This window comes from Puntigrus tetrazona, chromosome 18, assembly GCF_018831695.1.
Source record: "Puntigrus tetrazona isolate hp1 chromosome 18, ASM1883169v1, whole genome shotgun sequence".
NCBI classification, from domain to species: Eukaryota; Metazoa; Chordata; class Actinopteri; order Cypriniformes; family Cyprinidae; genus Puntigrus; species Puntigrus tetrazona.
In genome coordinates, this window is record NC_056716.1 from 25,211,680 (window position 1) to 25,232,826 (window position 21,147).

Here is a 21,147-nt window from a genome sequence, read left to right on the forward strand (position 1 = left end):
TTTTCCTGTAAAACATACTGCATTAAGCTTTATTTTCAACAATTAAGAATCATTTTTAGAGTGTTGCATTTCTGTTGTTGCTCTGAAAATCACTCATGTTCCTCTATTGTAGGTTGCTTTGAATAATCGGATTAATTCATAAATATCGATAAAATTTGAATTTGAGCTGTTATGTTAGCCCTCAGCTCTCGTACCTGAGAGATATAGCTTCAAATGCCAATAAAGAACTGGAACGGTTATAGTGTGACAGTAAAAGATCTCTAGCTGAGTGTGAATCAAAGGTGTTTTTAGAAGTGTGTGTTTGGACTAATGAGAGATGCTGTGAGGAAAGAGTGACTCACAAATGCCTCAGACGGGGGTCAGATACCTTGACCTTTGCCAGTATCTGTTAGAGCACAATATATTGTGTATAATTGCACCTGATTTTACATCGTTTCACACTATGTCAATTGCTGTGAGACCAAGAGGGCAAGGTTTTACCTTGCAAATCATGCACTATACGCTATTGTTTCTGCCTTTTTTTCCCCCAAAAGATGAATCATTTGATCAGGGTGGTGACTCCTATGGAGCCCATCATTAAACCAGCAATTTAAGATGACTGAAAGAAAAGACTACTCACCTCTCCTGCCGACTGTGTGGTCAGTTTTACCATTTTAATAGCTTTTTTCATTCCTCTGCATCACTGATTTTTATGTCTGCCTGTAGAGAATACATCTAGAAAAGAAGAAAGATAACAAGAAGAGAGGTCAGAACTATAAAGACAGTACATTCAGATCACTTGCGCACACCTGCCGTGATGCTCAGTTCATTAGGTTATCAATGTCGGGGGTAAGACACCTTAGTAGCTGATAGCACCTTTGTAGTATAGCTTTTTCATCCATGGTCGTTATAACAGCTCTTTGAATGCCGCTTGAAAGGATCTATGAGAAAGGTTCGTCAGTTATGCGCCTCTGATAAAATGCAGCTCATTAGGACTGTTGACGGTTGGTTGTTAAGGAGCCGATTGTCTTGTGGTGTGTCTTTCTCTACTCTTTCACTGTTACTCAGAAAAAGTGTCTTGAAGTGTCGGCAAACTACTGTATTTTTGGTATAGCTGACCTACCGTGACTGTTGAGAAATAGAGGTTAGATTTTCGCAACGTTTACCTTTTATCTTGAGATCTGTATGCCCCACTGAAGTTCAAAACACGCATAACCCAATTTCTCCAATGCGTTTCTGTGCACACTGTGAAAAGGGCAGTGAAGGAAGAAAACGAAGATGGTAATGGTGTAAGTCTATGTAAATAAAAAGAGGTCACTGACCCTATCGCTAAACTTGCAGCCCAGAAGGGATAAAGAATGATCGCAAAAATAAAAAAGGAAGTGCAAGAAGGGGTGAATTAAGACATTTTGTTGTTGCTCTTATTGTTAAGCAGGCTCTTCGACAAAAGTTGAAGCGTTTCCGTGGGCAAGGGAATGTGACTGTTCATCTCCACTATTGCTGTCAGCCCTGAAGTCATTATGAAAATGAAAAACACTGATGAAATAAAGTGGTGCCAAAGCATATTCGGAGATGAGCTCAGTAAAGGCCAGGGGAGGTTGCTGAAGATCTGACACTTGATGTGTATTGAGGATGCCAAAGTAGACAGCTATCTGCTTTGGGTACTTCAGAATAATAGACCACCTGACTTGGATCGATGTTACCAAAGCCACTCAAAACAGCACCTCCATTTTAATGTCATTTTTTTTGGAAGGTTTAACCCATGCAGACAGACAGGTGGCAGACACAGGTACAGCAACATCATGACACATGATTGAAAAGCCATTCAGAAAATTCGAAACCGGCTCGAGAATACACAGCATCTGAAATTGCATTCATTGACTTTATCTGCATTGCCAGCTGTCACACTAAAGGCTATGCCATTTTACAGCATTCAAATGACTAAAAAGAAAAGAGAAACACAGTCAGATACTGAAAGCGTGAATTATGACCACCTAAAGATAATCTGACCTTCATGAACGTGCACTTGATTACATGTGCCACTTGATTATAATCATCACTGTCTGTTGCATGCTGCGTCAAATTGCATTTTTGCACTACAGGTGAGCTTTGTTTTCCTATTTCTTTATTGATTAGTGTATTTTGCACAGACAGACTCTATTTTCACTCATTGTCTCTGTTCCAAGGGAGATCTATATGGGACACAACTATGATAAATGGGAAATACGTTAACTGAATCTTAAATAAGATTTTCAAAAATGGTACATGGAAAAACATGTCAGGTTCTTGTAATTGTTCCTAAAGAGGAGAGCTCTGGGTCATGATTCTCTAACCTTTTTATTCTGTTTTATAGACACGCTTGACTATGAATTAATCAAGTTCACTATGCTTTATGACCCGGTAAATGCAGATGAAATAATAATTTCAGAGTGTAATAAATGCATCTACACCCTTTGCTATAACATTCTCGGGGCAACCAGAAAACCATGGCGTTGCTGCAAACCCCCTTTTGAAACCTATTTTTAAGAGTTTACATGCAGTACTTTGGACTGATGTTAGGAAACAAGGACTACCCTTGACTTCAGAATATAATACCCTTGAGTGTTTGCATATAATAGTTCAACAATAAAACCTCCTTGTACATTCATGAAGAGCTAAGAAGCAAGGTTTTTTGTAACACAAATGAAGAGGAACAGAGCGGCTCCTGTTAATTCTGTAGCATGGTAGAGCTCTTGTCTTGCGACCGTCTACCTCTGAACATCAGGGATATGCTAAATAACTCAATTCTAGCAGAATTTGTGCATCATTATGCATTAATACAAAACTGAAGACTTCACCACAATTGGTGAGTATTATGCCCATTAGAACACCTAATGGATTTTAAATACCATTCAGCAAAACCTTTTCATTAAATTTCATTCATTCTGACCATGAAAGCTGAAAGGTAAAATTGCCCTAGGCTCCCTCGGGACAACAAGGTATTCATTATTCAAGAAGGTTTATTCCCTAAAGCTTATTTCGTGCCTTTTTCTTTCTTTCTCACGGATTCGACGATAAATTTATATCATAAATATACCTCAGAGATCTTTCCCTAGGCTCAATTGATGACAAAATAAAAGCACAGATCCTTGAATTAATATGACATGTAAACAGTGTTATCGGTTTTTTTAGTTAAAGAGTAATGAAGTCACAATGACGAACAATCTACAGGTACAGGCATCCAGCAGTCTTTTTAAAGAGCATGGGCGGAATAGCCTTGATACTTAAGTCAAGAAAGCTTTGCTTTATTCAGATAATTACAGCTTGGGTTTAGTGAGTGTGCTGTAAAAGCATGCTGCCTCTGGAATGGCTGCGTGAGCAATACTTTTAAATCAAAAAGGCTTGACGAAACACAACAATAATGGCCAAAGAGTGGGGGGAAATGAGTAATAATTCACCTTGCTCAACAACCTTCAGCCTGTGAATGTAAATATTGATGTGAACTTGCTTGTATGCTGTTTGTAGTGTAGAACAGAACATCATTTCAACACTGGTATGCATTTCGTGTTAGCAGACACAAAAAACGTATTAGAAAGATCCCTCAAAACTGTTCAAGTATTCTTAAAAAATATTAATGATGGACGGATAAGGATGATTTTTGGATTGTGAATGCTGTTCTTTTCCATGCAACTAAAGTGGAGATTTTTCTTCAGTCCAGTACTAAAAGGCACATTTGACCGTAAGATGGTCAGTTAATGACTCAAATTATACATTCATTAAAATATGGTTTCACAAGATTTGTAATGGGCTTTTATTTGCTTTTGTTGAACAAAAAATTCATAGAAAAAAAGGCCCAGTTTTTAGTGCAAACTATCCCTTTGATTATTATTCTCATAGACATAAAGTAAAATATGCCACCAATAAAAACACTGTGTTAAACGGTTGAGTCACAGAGGAAAAACAAATAAATCACTTTATATATAAAAAACAAAAAAAAACATGTCATGCAAAGTTCCCAGTATGCTAAATGTGTTGCATCACAGTCTACAAATTGTTAGAGAGAGAAGAGTACGACAAGTTCTCTTGCACTTTGAATGTCCTTCTGGACTCTTTATTTCCCATGCATAGTTTGGACAAGTGTGTAGTGGAACTCTTTGTAGCTGGAACAAAACAAAAAAACAAAACAAAAACAAACAAAAAAAGGGTGACATTCATTACTTTTCCACCAACATTTTTAATTATTCACAAAGTATTTTAATTACCTTTCATTTGTTTTCGAATGTTCTAAATTCACGATTAAGTCCTTCGGGGATAGGTTTGGACAAGGAAAAGTGCTGTAAAAACATAAATACTTACAAAAAAGCTTCTAAAACTAAAACATTCAGCATTTTTGTACAACACAGTGCAATAGAAAAGGGATCTGGAAAGGTCAAAGGTTTTCAGCACTGGTCTTTTGGACTTGCGACGGTCGCTAAATGAAAAAACAATGGAATTGTAAACGCCTCTGTGTGAGCTCACGACGGGTGCAGCATCGTTTCAAACCCACAACAGCATAGAGAAATTTAAACTGTTCTCGTTTGCACTCGTTCCTGTTCTTACCGCAGAGACGACTGAGGTTGCTTTTTTGTAACACAGGAAATGGGAAACACCACTGGTAACATACACAAAGTCCACTTAGTGGGGGAGAGTGACGAGCATTGTGGACGTAAGTGACCCGTTGTTTCAGACATATTGACGAGAGTCTTTGTTAAGGCTTTGCCAAGGTAGCCTGCACAGGAGGATAGATTGCATGACGCTGTTCTTTTCAACATACACGCACGTGTAAAGGAGCATAAAACATCACTGAGTCATCATTGAGAATGCAAAATTGAAAGGGAGAGAGAAACAGATCGAACGAGAGAAGGACAAGAGCGACATTGGGTTGCCAGTTTAAGAAAGAAGCAATACGCGCAATGAGTCAGTTTCAAATTCTCTTGCTTTCAGTGGCCTTCAACACCATTCAGCAGTGTGCAAGACATTAATGTGAATCTATTCTATGCTATACTTCATTTCAAGGTTAAAAAGAAAAAGAAACGAAGACCAAACAAACATGCTTTCTTTCCCGCATGTCCATGACGGTTCGTCTAGAGTACAGATGGCACTTTCAGTAGGTCAAAAGGGTTACGGATTTGAATCAGTGAAGGTTTTGCGTTCTGCAAGGTGAGCTGGTGACTAGAGACAACAAACATCTTACACTGTTTGAAATCCAAGCCCTAAAACCCCAAGACAGTCCTTAGATCCGTAATGCACATCCATCTGATGGAAAATGTCTGTCTGGAAGCAACGACCAAATACTGAGACAGTACAGTGTGTGCCGTCTTCTCCCTTACTAGACCAACACTTACAGAATTTCCTCTCACGTCCCAATGATCAATGCAAAAAATTCAAATATGACACATTTTCATATGCAAGAACCAAGAAAAACACCACACTGACGACTGAAAATGTTCCTTTTGACAGTATGAAAACAAAAACAAAGTCTTTCTTTCAAAAGAAACTAGGTAGTATTTAACTCACAAGAAATGCATGATGATAAATAGTTTCTTCACATTTTTTTATCATTTAAAAACTTTCATCTTGAACTGGTAACCAGATGACACCAATTTCAACTGGGTTACTCATTCATTACACCTTTTTTTCAGAGTCAGTGTATTGACAAAAATTTGCAGACCAGGTTCTATAAAGACCTCCACTAGGAGTCAGAATTAACCCCAAATCAGCGATTTAAAACTAAACAAAAACGGCTCAGTCAAACAATCTTTTACCAATATACAATGCCATCGTTGATTAAAATGAACTTGGAAACTTAGGAGTGATTAAAACAGCATTTTCAAAGCTAATTAAAGGGCAAGATGTTTTTTCCATCAGCAGATTTTTTTTAAACTCACAGATGAAAGAAGTAGTCTGCATGGATGAGGGAATAGGTCAGTGGGGCACATTCTGTGTGCAGGTAGTCTCATCTCTTAGTGTAATACAAACTTGACCCATAACGTGTAATAAGTTACGATAGTAACAACACCAGATAATGCGGTCGGCATGAAGACGCCCGTGTCTGGCTAGTAACAGTCCCGCTATCATGCTCTGGTCGGGCAGTGCCATGATTGGCACTTCTATGCATGAGAGGAATGGCAGAATTGACTGGGTAGAGGGCTCACTTGACATGTTCAGCACTGTGAGAGGAACAGTAGTATTTTTTGTGTGCAATGAAAGTGGAGAGGCTGCTGAATTTGATGTTGCACAGCCGGCAGTAGCGGGTGTTCCCGTTCTGCAGAGGAGAGGCGAGGGTTGTTTTAGGCATTGTGTGGACGTGGCTTACAGCAAGACCTGCCTTTTCAGGGAGGAGTGTGGGTAATGGGGTGTGGCCTAGCTGCCCCACCTCTCTTAGTGCTTCAGGCTCAGGTGACACAGTTACTCCTGTAGGGGACAGGGCAGGGATTGCGGTTTTCGGGGAACCAGACCCCACAGACTGGGGTTCTAGCGGACTTCCATTAACCACAGGCGAGGAGGGAGATGTTGCTTCCACCTTGATGCTTCGGCCATTCATGCTGTCCTTACGGTGCCGAGGGCTTGGTTTTTTAGGAGGGGTGAGAGGAGCTCCTTCCCGTGGGCTAAGGCTAGGACTAGGACTGACTCCAGAGGACTGCGTTGACTCGGGATGTTGTTGTAGTGTGAGCACCAGGCCATGAGTTGTTTTGAAATGCTCCATCAGATCACAGGTCAGCGGTCTGTTGGGAGGGCAGTAAGGACACACCACTGGGGAGGTGCTGGGGGTCTTTGATCCCTGCTGCACATGTGGAGGAGTGGATTCAGACCCAGGTAGGGCAGATGGATGCAGAACCGCTGAGGTTTTGCCCGCCTGGAGCCCTTTGGCATCAGGGTGCACGTCCACAGGTCGATTCTTCGGGGAAGTGGAAGTAGGTCTCTTCAACCGGCTGAGCTGTTCCATAGTGTGTGGTTGCAGGGTTGTTGCAGGGCAGTAATAGGTCTTGTGGGCTAGGTAGTTCTCAATGCTGTTGAAGCTAATGCTGCAGGCAGTGCACTTGTGGTAGTCAGCAAGAGGCAAAGCGGGAATGCTGCCCCCTCTCTGGCTTTCTCTAAGTCTGGGTCTTTTACTCAAGTCAATGGGTCCGTCCCCTTCAGGACTTGAGCTGCGTGTTGGGGTGGATACTTGGGGCAATGGAGGAACGGAAGGGCCCTCTTGTTTTACCCCCAGACTTGTTGCTGCCGGCAAAGCTGTGGCATTGGCCAGAGCCTCAGTTTGAGCCATGTGGATCTCATACATCTTCTTGCGCTTGCGTGTGCGGATAGGTTGGGGAAGGAAGGCGGCCTTGCCAGAACTGGCCCTGTGGTTGGAGGGATCGTGTCTCGAAGCGCAGTAAAATCGCTTGTGGACAATGTAGTTATCGTGGCGGCTGAATCGGATGTTGCAGGCCTGGCAGAAGGTACGAGTGGGATCATCATCTTGGTCTTCAGCGGAGCCACTAGGACTTTGGCTACCCTCGCTGGCCTGCCCTCCGCCAGGTCCCTCTCCCTCTGAGGAGGATGAGCAGGTGGCCTCTTTCAGCCCTGGATCCTCAGTTTTCACCTCCACTAACTTGGGCTCTGAGGCTGTGCCTCCTGGGGCAGGGTCAGAGTAGCTAGGAGACGCTGAAGCCGCACGACTGACCGGTCTGGCCTGGGGTGAAGCAGCGTGTGCGGCGGGAGGAGCAGCTGCTGTGACCGCCCCTTCTTTCATTAGACCTGCTCCCTCTCCTTGCTGATGCCTGCTGGAGCAGTAAAGCCTCTTGTGGACGTAGAAGTTGTTGATGTTGTTAAAGGTGATGTCACATTCAAAGCAAGTGGCTCCTTTATGAACGCTAGCAGGAGAGCCTGGTGGGTAGAAGCTCTGTTGCCCAGCTGCTGGTCCTTGTCCTTGTTTAAGTCTACTGTGCACCATCTCAGACATCTTTGCCAGGATCTCAGACGCTTGTGGCATTATGGCAGCCTCAGAATTGAACATGTACTGTGGTATAAACACTGCACCTCCAGGGAGAACCGAACCGCCCGTTCCAGGGTGTACAGGACTGGAACCTGGAGTTGGACTGGCTGGCTCCGTCTTAACCGCCACCACCGTGGGGCTCTTAGGTGAAGTAGAATGAGATGAGCTTGCCTCCACAGCATTTCCTTGAGGACTGCCTGCTTGTTCTTCTTCCTTTGAGTCATTTTCGTTGTCTGAACGTGGCTCCTCTTTGATATTGAGTTGGTTGAGGGGACTGCAGCCTTGAGAGGCTGAGCTGCCATTGGCTCCTGGGCTGGAGGAGTCCGGTCGGGGCACACAAGCAGCAGGCTCTGTCTCTTGCAGCCCTGGAAGATCAGAAGAAGGAGGACTGTTCTGGCGAGGCACAGGGCTCCTCTCAGCTGGAACCCTCACTTCCAGGTGTGTGTGGACATGTTGCTGAAGTAGGGCAGGTGTATCGGCAGAGTAGCCACACACTTGACATTTTAAAACAATGCCAGAGTCTCCTGGACTCAAGCCTGTCACAAAAAAGAGAAATGACAGATATTCAGATACAGGACGACTCCTTTACATTTTATCATTAAGAATATTTATCTCTAAAATATTGTTTAATGGTCACCAGATCTGATGATTAGCTCTGGCAAAGTTTTAGGGACATGAGTGTATGTGCGAGTATACTGTGTAAACATGTATTTAAGTTATTGGCATTTGAACAAATCGTTGTACGAATAAAATGTATTGGTAACACTTTACAATAAGATGCATTAATTAATATGTATTAATTAATATGAACAAACAAGGAATACTACAAGTATTGCACACTTTATTCATCTTTACAGTTGTTCATTGTTTATGTTAGCTCACAATGCATAACTAATGTTATTATTATTATTTATTATATTTGCATTAGTAAATGCTGAAATTAAGTAGACGTATTCTTCATTCCAAGTTCATTTTAACTAATGAATTTTATTACAAATTATTATATTATATATATTATATAATATATTTATATCTTTCTTTCTAAATCCATTTTTCAACATGCTTGAGTAAATTTAAAGAATTGCTGTAAGTATTTAGGCTAAGTTTGCATATTGAGACTGCACTGGATTTGTTTGTTACCTGCAGCCAAAGGCAGTTTGGGGGAGTACACCTCGCTGTGAGAGCCAGGCTGGCAAACCATGTGACTGGTGACCAGGTGGCTATACAGAATGTCTCGTGTTGTGGAGATGAAACCACAGCCGTGACACACACCATTCAGTGAGTCTGTGTGAACCTTTAAGTGCCGCTCACAGTTCGCCTTAGTGGTGAAAGCCGACAAGCAAATTAAACACACAAATGGACGCTCTCCTGGAGACACATTAAGAGACAAAAGGCATACTTATAAATCAGCCGTAAGGCATAATTTGCTTTTACACAGTAATGCAAGCGTGCCGATTTCAAGAATTTTTTTTTAAAAACACCACTCACCACTGTGCGTTCTCATGTGGATCTCCAGAGAGCTGGCACTGGGGCAGCTTTTGTTGCACTGTGGGAATGGACACAGCCTCTCATTAGGATACGAATCTTTAGGCTTGTCCTGTGGAGGAGAAGCTGAGGTCTGCTGCTTCTGTCGGCTTGCACAGTAGTACATAAGATGGGCCTGGAGATTTCTCTCACTCCTGTACCAGATCCCACAGTCTTTGCAAGGGAAAATATCTTCTGCACACACAAACACACACACAAAATACAATTAAGAACTAAAAATGTCTATCTTGAAAGAATAATCACTTATCACAGACAGAGGGTTTAGAGAAGGATGTCCACTTATTTCTTGCCGTTGCAGTTTTAGTACAGACAATACATGGAAACTTTTGGTAGAAAAGTCATAATTAACAGAGAACAGTAATGTTTGTGTGATATGTGGTGCACTTCAAGCATTTAATCATAAGTGGGATATTTTATGTTAAGTAATGCACTCACTGCATATATAACAACACGCAAACACAATACACGCACAATTATAAATCAGAAAAAGCAATCAGTATTGTTCTATTATCTCCACGGCAACGGGCACAGTGAGTTTGTGATGTGCAAGAGTGTGTGTGCACGTAATCGGGCCGATCTGGTGTCAGGGCACATGTTGAAGAGGCTATATTTGACCACGACCGTCACATCCCAATTATCCATCTACTCGCAGCCCAGCTAATGCAGTGGGAAGCACAAAGTTGGGCTGATCATGTTTTACCCTTTAGCCTTATTTACAGTGATTATTCATGTCTTCATCATGGCATGTCCGTGTCCACTCCCACTCTTCATGCAGTATAGCAGAGAAGGCTGTGCCAGCCAATTAACTCAGCAGCCGTTGGAACTGACACAACACTGCCACCTACTGACTAAGAGCTTGAATGACAAGCAACTTAAAGGTGAAAGGTGTGTCATTTTTCCCATGTTAAAAAACGACTGAATTGCAAACTTGGAAATAAATAATTTTCGTTTTCGGTTGGATGGCCAAACGAAGGTCTCTTTCATTCTAAATCCATTTCGCAACATCTAGAAAAGAAAAAAATCGAATCTGTGTGCTACGCAGTATAGGTTTGGTCTTATTTCCAAGCAAAATAAACATTTATTATTTTAATTAACTATATTGGCCAGTTATTATGTATAAAAACCATTTAATTATGTTAAAATCATATTTGTTTAAAACGTCAACTTACACGTTTTGAAAGTTTGAGGTAGGCATGATTTTTCTTAATTCTAAAAACAAATGTCTTATTACCAATTTAAAATAACTTAATGCATCCTCGCTGAATTAAAGTATTACAAAAAAAGAAAATAACCTTACTGTCCCCATACTTACGAATACCAAGATATTTTACATATGTATACTGTGGTACTGAAAGATTACCATGGTGCATGTCCAATATAAAAGTATTAAAATAATATTTCATTATAATATACAGTAATCGCTGTGCTTTTTGCAGAAGCAGAACTGAGGGAAGAACCCCCCCACCCCTTGGCAAATATGGACAAACACGGCCCACCGATCACAGACGTAAACACAATCTTGCATAAAAACGCAAGAAACCGTATAAACATGTTGTGTTTATCAGCAAGCAGTGACTCACTATTAACGACAGCAGTTGCTAAGATGGCAGCCATGCCAGCCTGTTGAGGAAGGAGCTGGATCTCAGAGTGCAGAGCAGCGGGGTACGTAGACTCCTCCTTCACCCGCACGCTCTGGGTCTGAGTCCCCGCCGACTGATCTGCAGAGGAGCAGGACAGCGCTGCAAGAAGCGCATCTCCACTGGACAGCTCCTGCGTCAGCTTACAGAACAACGCTCCTCCTGTAAAACAAACAGTCGCTGTTTGAGTCTCCATTGAATACCACAGTGAATGTGAAAGGTGCATGTGGAAGTGTTTTGGGTGTTGTACCCTGACTGTAGATGATGCAGTTTGACTCTGTGGGGTTTGAGGTCACAGGAATCTTTCTGAGCCAGCAGTCTGCCTCCTCACACTCCAGAGACATTACAGGCCTCTGAACACACACAAAGGGAAAGAGAAACAAGGTCAGCCGTGCAATTTTAAAAGAACACAGACAGATTTAGAGCAACACTTCCAGCAGATTTAACACAGAGGTTATACAAAAGGCACTGTAATAATAAAGCAAAGGCTATTTGTGGCTAAGATTTCTCATTTTCAGTTTTTTTGTTGTTGTTTTTTTTAAGCTGGGTTCATTTGTGTCCTTTATGCGTACTATGAAAGGACTTTGTCAATATGCAATTACCTGTCAATATGCTGGAATATCTTTAATGCAGTTCTTTCCTAAAATGATTTGATCTACACTGAATCTTGAAATAAAAATCAAATCCATTATATATAAAACATGAAAATAATTTATCAAACAACTTCTCTACAAATATATTGAGTGCCGTTTTTAAAATGCAAGATGCAAGTTCTGTTATAAAATACAATTTCGCATTCACAGAATGTGGTAAAGAAACATCTTAAAAAATATACAATAATTAAAAAATCTAAAACAAATAGTCTGTTATAACAGACATTTATGCAGAACATAAAATAAGCTTTTGTGAGATATAATTATAATAATTGCATATATTATCATTAACAGTAGATTTATGTTTAAATTTAAATTAACTTTATATGAACCTCAGCTTTTTTAATTGGTCTTGCCTTTACAATACTTATCTACACTACAGAATAGTATCGATTCATTTGTGGCTTTCTATGGATTGTTAAAAATTTAGCCATTGAAAAACCCTTATGGACTGAACATTACTAACTGCCCTCAGTTCCCATAAATTTTCACTCTAAAACCTCTTTGAATTGCACTTTTCAAGAGACAACCACCTGTTTATCTGTGAGAGACACTGTGACATTTTTTTCAGCTTAAGAAATGGCTTTATGTTACGTTCAAAGAAATACAAACAGCACATTCACATTTAATCCCTTCTTCCTGATACCGTGCCATTAAAAATTCAGCATCCAGCATGTCTCTTAACTTTCAATATCATATAACCAGAACTAGACTTTCTGACCAATAAGTAATTTTTTAATAATTAAGAGAATTAGGTAAAAGGATGCAAAATAGAAAAAAAAAAACAGACTGGTGAAAAGCAGATCCATTTCAACGGAACATTTTCAGTAAACCTACCGAAGTATGCAAAGGCAAGCTGGCAAATATCCGAATAAACACACCTGGACTTTTCCACACAAGCGTTTCATTGTTTAGCTCTAGTACATACTTTCATAAGATTAATAAGAAACACACCCCGTTTTCCAATGTCAGATTTAACGGAAATTCTCACTCACAATGAACTGCAGAATGACTGACAAACTCTGTCCCAATCCAACAACAATAAAAGGCATTATATGGAGCTGATAACAGTCTGTATGTTTATTTAGGGTCAAAATTCACATAACTGATTGACTGGTTCATTCCACTAGGTGGCAGCATTTCTGCAGGGCCTGTTCAACAACAGCCTCATATTGAAGAAAATCTTCGCCCTCATTCATTCACTAGGCTACACAAAGTTAAAGACTTGCCCTTGGGGAGCCTAGTCCTTCTATCCCTGACATGCTACCAAATCAACTTTAAAGACAGGAGAAAATGAAAAGACATTAGTTCAACTGTGTAAAGGAGGATAAAAAGCCACCAGTCGAGAGGATGAGGGGAAGAGATGGACCGCAGAGGAGGACAGCTGAAGGGTTTCTTTCTAATTCTGTCTGTTCTTGCCTGAAGATACAGTCCGTATTGTATTTCATGGGGAACTAGTGCTGATAAGGAGATAGGGCTCCTTTTGTTTTAATTTGAAACCCAATGCTGGAGCCGTCTGTGGCATAAGTGCTGCGTGCTTCTGCTAATTTGTTTCAGACTCATTTAACACGACTCGACTTTAAGCTTCACAAAAGGAGAGGGCAGCCTGGTCAGCCCTCGCCTTTGACAAAACACTTCCAGACAAACGCGCTCTCTAATTAAACACACACACATACATATTGACACACAGACAGATCCGCATGTGCAGATGCACACGAGGAGTAAGTGAAGATGTAAATGGTTATGACCCACTATCAATAGCGAACAAGAACCGGTTCAAAACAATCAAGACGATCTGAGCGGGTCTTTATTTTAATATGTCTAAATAAAAGAAGCCTTTGAATGGCCAGGTGACTAGATAAAAGGCAAAAAAGACCACAAGATCTAGCAGAAAAATAACAATATTTAATAGGGCTTAATGTTTTCACCGCATCACAGCATAGGACTTTCTTCCAAATTTTTAATACAATGTTTTTTCCAGTGATAACATTTTAAAGAATTGTAAGAACGATCATCTGAAAATGAATTAGGTGGCACAAGCGATCCCAGAGTATAAAATGTAACAGGTGATGTCACATATTTGCATATTGATGTCGTTATTGAGCCAAGTGTAAGAGGATAGTAATAAAAACAAAAATGTGTCACCAAATGTACTTGATTGGCCGTTAATATGGTTTGTGTGGGAAGCACTGCACTTGCATATCTTCTAACGGCCCTTACATCAGTGGAAATTTCATCATCAGAGGTTTATCTTGGAAAGCAAATTAACTCCAATGTGGTGACAAGTGGAAAATTATACATTCTCTGTGTACAATCCAGGCCCATGCAGTCTTGTGTAATATCATGGACGCTCTCGGTGGCTTATTATTTCATGATTTTTTGACAACATGAATTGCATTTTACTGAAGAACAACAAAGAAAACTTATTGAGTGTTTTTGTTTAATATTCAACAGTTAAAACATTCTGTGATAAAAAAATCTACTAGCACAGTAAAACAAAACAGACTTAAGATTAACATTGTATGACTTTATGCAAAAAGACTTCCTCCTTTCTTCTGGAGGAAGAAAAAAAAAAACTTCTTTCTAAAATTTCTAAGGAGGAAAATTCCATTACAATGGAATTTTGTTCATAGTCGGACAGTTACATATGCCACATTTATGAGAGTCTGACCATCATTCTTACAGTTCAGTTTACAACCATGTAAACGTCACCAAAGTTTCCGGCTAAATGAAGAACATTAGGACACTTTGTGAGTGTCAATTCTGGATCCTGCTTCAATGTATCTAAACGTCATATATTACTATTTAAGTTAAAACCAAGTGTCAAAGACGCCAAATGCCTGACAAAAAAAGAGGTATTCTTATTGTAACAAGCCTGAAAATGCTGCCAACACGTCTTCACGCAACCTCTGTACGGGTGGCTAAAAATACACCGAAGACGACCCTAAAGGAACAGCACCATGTTTTAGAGTGCAACCCCGGTGTTGGTGAATATACCCCCCACCCCCTGACGCACAAGGAACTAGGGTACTTTGAGAGTGGCGCTTTAAGCCCCACAGAGTATGGAGCTTTGAGGAACCGTCTAAGCCCCCTCGTCCGAGCCCTGCTCCCTCATGAATATTAATGACGACGGCCGTGCTTTAATCTGCCTGATCCCCGCACTGCTGCCGCCGCCCTGATAGCGAATCTAATTATTTGGTCTGATATTAACCAGCCCCCCCTCCCTCCCTCCTCCCCCTCCTTACACACGCACGGCATCAGGAAAAGAGGTAGATGCACCTTTCCACATAAACTTGTGCACCGCCATCATACCACAACACCTTAAACACACTCCCACAGTCAAGCGTGGTGTGTGCAGCTCTCAGCGTTATCGTTCTTAAAAACACCCTCCTCTCGCTCTGATAAAAGTTGAATGCAAATGATTCTCGGACGATTTTCGTTTCTCATTTTGCACGTCTCCTTTCGGCTGGGAAAAAAAAATAAAAATCTTTCACGTCTCCTTTTAAAGAGAGAAACAGGACCGTATCTCTCAGTGACCCTACAGTGTGACCCCTCGAGTCAAATCCATCCAGGTTTACGGAGCCAATTAAAACCCATCAAATTGACTGAACTCATCTGCTGGCAGTCAAAGGACGGGCCAATTCTTAGATTTCTTGGAAATCATTTATGCATCTCTGGAACGCATACACTCCTTATGCTTCACATGTGAATGTTTAACGCGCTAAACTGCATGCAAATACACTAAAACCGATGCTAATTATGATACCATGGAACAAGGTTTTAAAAGGTGTTTGCTCGAGATATGACAGTACGCGTCTCACAATGTGTAATCCCGCAGTTGTCTGTGATGCAACACTTGCAAAGAAGTGGGAAAAAAACAGCTGTGGTGTGTCATAAGATAGCCTTTGTTAGCAGGCACCCACTCAGTGTTAATTGTCTCAATTCACTGGAATAAATGAAGAAAAGTGTTTTTTGACTTTGCAGTAATGAATATGAGATGGAAGAGATGAATCACAGCTTTAATTTGACAAAAATATGACCAAGGAAAAAACATTTGATACAGGGGATTTATCTGCTCCAACTGAAAAAGCTAAATACCAGTTTATAGGAAAATTAACCATAGTTTTATTGTAGTAAAAGTGTAGTAATCATGGATTCTGATTACTATTTATATAACCACATTTGCTACAAATATCATGAATGAACTATGGTTAATATAGCAAAACCATGGTTAATCCGTGGTTAGCATGGTTTAACTCTACCCATTTTTTATTTTTTTTTTTACAAAAAACACAGATTTAAATACATACAGCTGTACATACACAACAAGCTACAGTTTAAAAGTTAAAAATATATTTTTTAATTTCTTTCTGTGAATTTTCAGTCATGATTACTCCAGTCTTCAGTGTCACACGATCCTTCAGAAATCATTGGTGTAGTAACATATAGTAACATATATTTCTCATATAATCAATTTTTAAAATATTTATGATGCTTACTGTTTTTGAAGAAAGAAATAGTTTAAGGAGACTTTCAAAAGAACTGCATTTATTTCAATTTATAGGTTTTAACTTCTTTATGTACTGTCGATTTTCATCAGTTTGATGCTTCCTTCTGTTAAAAGTTAAGTTAAAAGTTAACTTTCATTTATGCAGACAATAAACTTGAACTGCGTTACATGACAATCAGGATGTGCAACTACAATACACTCTATGCAGTGTAACATCCTAAACAGTCTCTAAAACAATCTTCAGCACATGGCAAAGAATTTGGTCTGATATGTTATTTTGTCATTTTGCACAATCAACAGGACCATAATCAGAACATCTGGGCCCCTGTTGTGAGATAAATTACACTGAATTCATTCATACTGGATCCTTGCTGGACTTGTTGCAGGTTATTCCCATATTTCGCATAATAATATGCATATTTCACAGCACTGATCAAACTTAAATGTTATTTTGTGGATTAAAATTACACAACACTTAAATCAGAGCACAATACTGGCTGCACTTAACATATGTTTGTCATAAGGAGAACTATGACTGAAACGAAAACTAACGCTGCGCCCACTGTACAGTATGTTTCTTCAGAAAGTGTCTTCTGTTTCTTTCTCATTTTTCTGCTTTCTACTCCAACGTTATCTTCTTCCGTTCCTGTTTCTCCACTATCTCCACCTTTATCCCTCTCCTCATCTGTCCATATCCCTCTTTTCATGCTCCGCCACACTCTTTGTCTCCATCTCCTTCTCGCTATCTATTCCTCTCCATATCTCTCCACACATCCCTTTCTCACTTTTCCATCCCCCTTGCTTTCTCCTTCTCCCAGTCCTATCCCCTCTGTCTACCCCTCTCTCTATCTCCTTTCCACAGGAAATGGTTTCTTTCCCAAAAGGAGGGGGGGGCAGAAAAGGGGTTCATACTGTCCCAAACAAAGAGGTCAGTGTGTGAATCCTCCAAAAATACAGAGAAGAAAAGGAAGGGCGATAACAATCAGAAACCTTCTCTCATCCGCCTCTCTCACACACATATCCTTTTTTCCCCTCTCCTTTTCTCCATCTTTCTCTTTTTTTCAGGCTTCGTTCACACACATCCAAACAAACGCACATGTATGAACCCGAAGCAAATAGCAGCACATCTCCACATACACATCCCTCCAAAGAAAACAGCATCCAGGTGTTATGAGCAGCATGCAAATGACATGTAAAAATGGGAGACTGTGATACTTAAAAAGGTGTGATAAGAGATTTGAAAATGAGGCACTCTTGGAAAGCGGGCTCCTGATCCGCCAGTGATCGGGTTTGGAGATAGAGGAAGGTTTCCTCTCTCCACTCCTCACCCATCATATCTCTCACTGTCGTTTTCTCCACCGTAAAGCATGCAAATCCAAATACAGGACGATCAAACGTTAACTGAACGTCTTTACACATATCTCAAGTGATGTGCGTTGCTGCTTCCCGAAAAAAGCAAGGATGCTTTAAATTGATTCAAAATTAAATTACATTTTTTTTTATTAAATATTAACTACTAAAATACTAAGCAGCATAACTGCATTGAATGTTTCTTGAGCACTAAATCTCTAAATACTAAAGAATTAGTACGGCTACTAAAATTAAGCTTTACCATCACAGGAAGAAATGTACTTTTTAAATATACTAAAATAGAAAACTGTTTTTAAATTGTAATAATATTTTTCAGTTTTACTGTTCTTTTTTACTGTATTTTTAAAGAAACGGTCAGCATAAGAGACTTCTTTCAAAAATATTTAAAAATGTTATTTAACAAACTAAATGGAGGTCTATGCCTTTTTCCATTAAGGTAATTAAAAAAAAGGTTTAATGTCATTTAAATGTTTTTAAATATTTTTTTTGATTAATTTAATAAATGATTAAATCAAATAATGAATATTTAGACATTTTAAATGAAAAAGACAAAAACACAAAAAAATTACTTGCCCCTCCACGTTTCTGTATACCTCATCCATGTTTTGTTAAATTCTTATTTTCTGCACAATTATTGATCAATCTTTCAACATTGAACATCGTCTTCTGGTGTTCCAACCAAGCCCTCTACATTTTTGAACTTCTACGGCTGGAGAGCAGAGAAAGGCCCTCCCAGAGGTCCACAGGTGCCAGTTTGTGATGCTCTCAATTGGACTCCCATTTAAAGCCTGACTTGCTTCCCTTTTTATCGTTATGTAGATAATTGAGAGGGGCAATAATTAAGGGTATTCATGCATTCCTTTCAGGGAAAAGCATGTGTAGCGAGGGGTGACTCTCTGAGATCACTCTACTGACAGATGTAGATAAACCAGAGATTGGCATGAGGGTAAACAAACCCTGTTGGTGTGAAAAAGAGAGGAAAAGAGAGAGAAGATGAAGAGCGCTCACCTTCACGTGTCCTTTGTGGGGTGGCAGAGAAGGGAGGGGAGCAGGGCTCCCCCAAAAAAAGTGGGCTGGAGAGCAGTGGGTGGCGGGGCTTATCGGAGCAGTTCTCCTGGAGAGATTATTGGGGGATTAGTTGGGACGCTTGTTTCTAAAACATGATGAAAAGGCGCTCGGTGCATGATAACGCTTTGAACTCCCCACCCGCTACCATCTTGCCTTCGGGCGACGTTCCACGAAATAACAGGAGATGCGAAGTGGAAAGAACAATGGCGACGTGGAAGTGGGAGTCTGGAAGTAGGAGTCACTCTGTAAGCGCAACCAGCGAAGGTTTTTTTTGACAGTTCTGCACGTGTCAACATCAAAACTAGGCTAATCATGGCATCAGTGTTTACAGTGCAGTGAATACAGATGCATAAGGATGAAAACATGTTCAAAAGGTGGTATCATTAAGATTCTTTTACTTATTCAACAGGGATTCAATTCATTCAAAGGTGACAGCAAAAACTTTTAATATATGCTGTTCCTTTTCAAATTTTCAATCAGATAATCCTGACAAAAATTGTTTCCATAAAACTATTAAGATTGTCCTCAATATTAATCATTCTATGAAATGTTTCTATAAGCAGAACAGACTAATTTCTGATTGATTGTGTGACGTTGAAGACTGCAGTAACATTGGCATAATAGTACCGTTTAACAGTATTTTTTATTCAAAGTTTTTGAACTTGAAAGTTTATCATTTAAGCACAATATTACATAACATTAATAATCATAAACCTAATTATATTTATATGAGTACTTTTAAACAGTTCAGTCAAACTATGTCTAAAAAAAAAAAAATTCACTTTTCTACTTTCAACTGGTTTGAGTTTTTAATGTTATCTAATGTCATGTAAAGTCTCCCGTTTTATTCTATAATAATAATAAATGTATCTTATTTATCCAAATGAGCTTTGTGCACACTGGAGCTCTTTAACAGGTTTTTCGAAGTCTATTGAAAAAAAAAAAAAAAAAAAAACAGGTGCGTTCATAAACGTTATTTCACAACAGCTTCAAAGATGACATCAGATTTTGGAGCTAAAAGCTTTGTAACAGTGATAATGGATCTGTTCTAGAAAGAATCACTCAACCAAAAAAGAAAAGAAAAAAAAAACTTCCTGGAAACAGCGAGATGACAGTTCATGTAACCTTTTCCAGTCTTTGAGTTATCAAAGACACATTCAAATAGATAAAAGATGTTATGGTGGTTTCAGTAAAGATGCAAATAACAAGATTTACATAAAACAGCCAGCTGAAAGTGATAATCAATATAAAAGGATCTGTTTTTCATGAATTCCGCATTCAGCTACTCTCTTAATGTCTTAAACTCCCACAAACTCCTCGCACAACACAGCGTGACCAAAACAATTACAACTGTGTATGAAAGTGTATTCGGAAATAATACAACATCTCACTTGACTTCAGCGTTTACAAATAGCCCACGTTGCTTTAAACCCGAAACCTTTTTATGTCTCGGATGTAACTCTGCAGAAAGACTGAGAAATGCACGAGCACAGCCGTGACAGGACAGACCCCGACGCCCAGTGACCCCAGCAGCTCCAGACTCAGGAGGATGTGGAGGGACGGCGAGAGATGCCGTAGGAATGTGAGATTCGACACACTATCTCTGCCAGATACACACTCCTTCAACGAAGAGATAGCGGAGCGAGAGCAAACGCGATAGAATGCGAATGTGAAAGTTCTGAGCCGAAAATCATCAACAAAGCCCTGCCTTCGATAACGAGATTTAAAAAAAAAAAAAAAAAAAAAAAAGAGAGAAAGAGGAAGGGAGAGAGATTAGGAGGAGGTGAAGGAAAGGTGCAGGGAGGGGAGGGAGCGCTGGGTGCACGGCCTTAGAAATTCTCATAATAAATGAAATCTTAGAAATGAGAGCCTATCAAGTAGAAATCAATCACTGGGGTTTGTTGTCCAAGAGGATGGCGCCACGCTGAGATAAAAGAGAAGCGTCCGTCTGGGGGGTTGGGGTTCTAGCCATTCTCGTGCAGGAACGGCCGAGCGCAGTTCAGGGGGAAAAAGATGACACTCGCTCAAGACATGCTCTGCCATTTGCATACACCCATACTCCCAATGATTACTCCTCACTTTGAATCAGTGCAACGCAGACGTCCGCCCATTCATCCTCAAATTTAATAGGTTAGCCAAGGAGGTGGAAAGATAAATTTTTCCTTAACACTATACACAATACACTTATATTTCTCTGCCTAAACGCACTTGATTCAAACCAGTTTGGAAAACGGCAACATATGCAATTTTTGTATGCATCCATCTTCTATGGAAATCAGCCAAGTGAGTGTGTACAGGCCTGTGTTATCTCCCAAATGTTTGAGAACATGGTCTGAGCCAGGAAACCTCTCCCAGAGCTGACATCACATGATCAGATAGACCTACAAC

At 40.0% G+C, this 21,147-nt stretch overlaps 1 protein-coding gene across 1 annotated transcript in view; it reads right to left on the bottom strand.

Moving 5' to 3' along the window:
• Positions 1 to 3,755: 3,755 nt before the first annotated feature.
• The window catches only part of zfpm1 (zinc finger protein, FOG family member 1), a 67,530-nt gene continuing 50,138 nt past the window's right edge, over positions 3,756 to 21,147 (bottom strand). The window contains exons 5-9 of the mRNA XM_043264881.1: positions 11,408 to 11,510; positions 11,101 to 11,319; positions 9,464 to 9,694; positions 9,116 to 9,343; positions 3,756 to 8,511 (exon numbers count right to left, since the gene is read on the bottom strand). Of these exons, the coding sequence (XP_043120816.1) occupies positions 6,149 to 8,511; positions 9,116 to 9,343; positions 9,464 to 9,694; positions 11,101 to 11,319; positions 11,408 to 11,510 (3,144 nt within the window). The 3' untranslated portion in view covers positions 3,756 to 6,148. The remainder of the gene's footprint in view (positions 8,512 to 9,115; positions 9,344 to 9,463; positions 9,695 to 11,100; positions 11,320 to 11,407; positions 11,511 to 21,147) is intronic.